The 3,710-nt window shown below is 45.6% G+C and overlaps 1 protein-coding gene across 1 annotated transcript; it reads right to left on the minus strand.

Moving 5' to 3' along the window:
* Positions 1-476: 476 nt before the first annotated feature.
* LOC121541153 (nodal homolog 2-A) lies at positions 477-3,250 on the minus strand. Its single transcript, XM_041850132.2, has 3 exons — positions 2,846-3,250; positions 1,213-2,003; positions 477-1,065 (listed from the first exon to the last, which is right to left on the minus strand). The coding sequence occupies exons 1-3, from the start codon at positions 3,153-3,155 to the stop codon at positions 913-915; spliced, it is 1,254 nt and encodes a 417-aa protein (XP_041706066.1). The 5' UTR covers positions 3,156-3,250; the 3' UTR covers positions 477-912.
* Positions 3,251-3,710: the final 460 nt, after the last annotated feature.

Genomic DNA, 3,710 nt, shown 5'->3' on the forward strand with positions numbered 1-3,710 from the left:
TTTAGATAGTCTAGCGGCCAGCTAACTTAACAATCAAAATGTTTGCTGACATGGGCTAATTGAGTGACTGACATAATGAGAAAAACCGCTGATGCACAACCAAATTTCAAAATTTGACCTTGTGTATTCTACTATTCTAACTCTCAACAGTAAGTCGAGAACCTGACTTAGTTCCTAAAAATCTATCCGTAGGCCTACAAAAGGGCCAGTTGCCCATCCCTGGTGTAGGCTAATGTGTTGATTGAAAAACTAAGGCTGCATTCTGCTTCATATTTTTTCTAGAGGAATTGAAGCTCACTAATAAAATAAATAAATACTTTTGTGCCATTTACATTTCATCCTTGTGTGTTCTCTCTACTATTAAGTGTGTTACAATATTATAAAACTTTCAGAAAGTAAACCATAGAAGCAAACTGAAGTAATTTGAGGATTTATTGAACAATAGTTCATGTGACATTTTAAACTTATTTCGGTCCTTAAAAAAAATACATTTCTCATATGAAATATTTACATTTTAAAATAATACTGTATCTGTATCAACACTGGGTCATACAGAGGAATTAAAGCACTTTAGGGGGCTGCATTGTCCTTGTATCGGCTTTTGCCTTAATCATTAGTCCCTATACATTATATATGTATGCAGGTATTATCAGTGATTCTATTGATCTTTTTCAGTGCTTGTGTTCAGTCTGCTTCAGTGTCCAGTATATCCATTGTTTAGCATGGCTGAAAGCAGCAGCTGTCCTTGTAGAAAAGCCTTGAGCTTTGAGGCTACACTCACATAGTAAGCCCACACCTTTGCACCTCAACTTTCTTCCTGAGGCCTGCACATTGAGAGCAGAAGCTGGGACAGAGTGGTGTTTTCTGGGATGGAAAGTGCCTATGGGGTGTCCATGTTGGCACACAGGCTGCTCAGTGGCAGCCACACTCCTCCACCACCATGCCCTCAAAGTGCCGCGTCACCACCTCGCTGTTCTCGTAATACAGCATGGACAGAGGGGCCAGGCGGGTGGGCACACAGGACGGGCATGGGACCCTGTCTGGGTGGTGAAGTTTCAGCAGACTCTGGAGAGAGAAGAGAGAGAGAGATGTTAGTGCAAGTGAAATCATAAACTAATTTGAAAATGCAATATTGTAATAGGAAACAAATCAAAGGCTCTATTTCAAACATGTTAGTTTTCAGCAGTGATCATGTAATGTTGGCAGTCTTACCTGCATGTAAGCATGGTTGGTGGGGGTGAAGGTCTCGTCTACTGGGGTAGGGCAGCTGCCTTCACAGCGGTAGGCGTTGTAGCGCTTGGGGTAAACAATCCACTCCTTCCAGCCAATCTGGTCAAAGTCCACCCACATGTCCACCTTCCTGCACAATGGGTCCTTCCTCTCCTCCATGGGGGCCACGCCAGGGGCCACCCCAGCCACTCCTGCTCTTTGGTGGTGCCCGTGCCTCTTCCTGCGACTGGCTCCCTTTCCGCCCTCTACCTCTACGCTGACAGCAGGATCGGCCCCAGCTACAGCTTGCTCCCAGTCCAGAGTGACGTACTTGGAGTGCTCAGCGGTGTGGATGAGGGTGGGAGCCCGCTTCTCCGCCTGGTGCTTGGAGAAGACCACCACCATGACCCGGTCGGCTGTGGGGTGCAGGACCCTCTCCTGACCCTCCTCCTCCTCTCTCTCCACTGGCCTTCTCTCTTCCTGGCCAGTTGCGGAGCCTTTCTGGTGCAGCCAGTAGTAGTGGAGCAGGGCGGTGACGTTAAACACCCTCCAGTTGGATGTGGAGGTCAGGGAGCTTGGCTCTGCCTTCAGGTAGCCCAGGAAGAGGCTCTCCTTTGGGCATGGCGGGCTGGAGTAGGAGCATCTCTGGGAGTGGTACATGTCCACAGTGACACGCTCAGAGGCAGAGAAGGCAGGCAGGCGGATCCGCAGCTCGGAGCGCTGGACATTGTCACTTGCAGAGATGGAGGACATGTCAAAGGTGACAGACCACCTCCCACCGCTCTGGTGACAACCTGGAGAGATAACATAGAATATCAGTTAGCAATGCATGATGCAGACTATGATTATGAAAGTGTGCAATCCTCTCTCTTTCACCTCTTTGACTATCAGATTATGTCCCATTCATTACAATCACAGATAGTGTCACATGCCTTTTATTGTTGCCCAGATAGTGTCACATGCATTTTATTGTTGCCCACAGTGAGCAAGAAAAATGCGTGCCACAAGACAGCTTTCACACGTCCTCTTTTGACATGCGATAAGCAGTTGATTAAGTAGAATGTTGTTACTGTCGCAGCGTGTATTGCTCCGCGCCTGACACTGTTATAACAGACAGCCTGGGGCTAGTATACACACTTTTAAATAATACGCGCTGAAATTATGCATTGGCTAGGCTCTTCACAATAAGCAGCATTGTATAAGATTTCCAAGTGCTAAAATAATTGAGAAGCGCAAAGTAATCAAAACGCGCAGTAGGCATGTAGCCTAAATTCAAATCACTGTTTATTTACTGTTTACTGAGGGTACATTGAATTATGCAATCATAATAGTTCAAATATGACTTCACATTGAATTAGTGTGTCCAATTATGGTGCATAAAAGTGCTTTCAAACATCTCCAAAACATAATGTAATTAATTTTAAACAGAAAAAAATCCACGATATAAACTAAGTGAAGTAAGTGTTTTGTAAGTCTCATGTGGCTCAGTTGGTAGAGCATGGCGCTTGCAACGCCAGGTTTGTGGGTTCGATTCCCATGGGGGGCAAGTATGAAAAATTTATGCACTCACTAACTGTAAATCTCTCTGGATTAGAACGTCAGCTAAATGACTAAAATGTAAAATAACAATACTCACTTTTGGCAACCAGACTGAGTACCGAGTCAGAGTCGTGAAGGCGGGGGTTGTCATCGCTGTTGGTCCGGGCGGTGCTGACAGTTGGCGCCCTGGCGGTGTCTCCCTCGAGTAGAGTCCGGTAGAGCTGCATCATGTAGAGTGGGAACCTGTTCGAGTGATGAACAGGGTGCCTGTGACCTCTGCTTGGCCGGGGAAACCCACGAATGCCGTGGAAGAAAGCCTCACGGTTCCCGGGGAAATTCTCCGCTCCAACCACACTGATCAAGTCCACCAGAAGCGCAAATAAGAAAGCCAGAGCGAGTCCTTCCATATTTCCAAGTAAGTTATTTTAAGGTATTATTTTCCTGTAAAATTCAAGTCAGTGAAGCTCTTGTAGTAAGAGACAGATAGGTAGGGTAGAGCTCCTTCTCCCAGCTCGTCCCGTTGTGAATACCTCAGGTGAGATGCTGTCTGCTGGAGTGAGAACACTTATAACAACCCTGTGTCTTTCTTGACGAGTTCTGTCGTACCTCGGCCTTTTGAAGTGACGGTGTGATCCGCTGGAGAACAGAGAGTTCAAAGGCCAAGGTCGTTGTGTAGGCTATCGAAACCAACGGCTCTTTGGAGTGGGCAAGGTGTTAAAACTTTAGTACCTCTGCATTGAATGTTATTTATCAGAGATCTCTTTGATAAGGAATCACGATAATATTAGTTAAGTAGATTAGTAGCTGAACATTGCGCTTTGATGAATGGGAATGGGGACTGAACAACACACGAGTTAATCACTCCAATGCCCTTTTTATTAGATGGGTCGTCATAAAAAGAGGAAGTAATCTCTTTATCACCTAAGAAATCTAGAAAGTTGACCCAACTTCTCTTTACGAAA

Source organism: Coregonus clupeaformis, chromosome 27, assembly GCF_020615455.1.
Source record: "Coregonus clupeaformis isolate EN_2021a chromosome 27, ASM2061545v1, whole genome shotgun sequence".
In the NCBI taxonomy this organism is placed as follows: domain Eukaryota; kingdom Metazoa; phylum Chordata; class Actinopteri; order Salmoniformes; family Salmonidae; genus Coregonus; species Coregonus clupeaformis.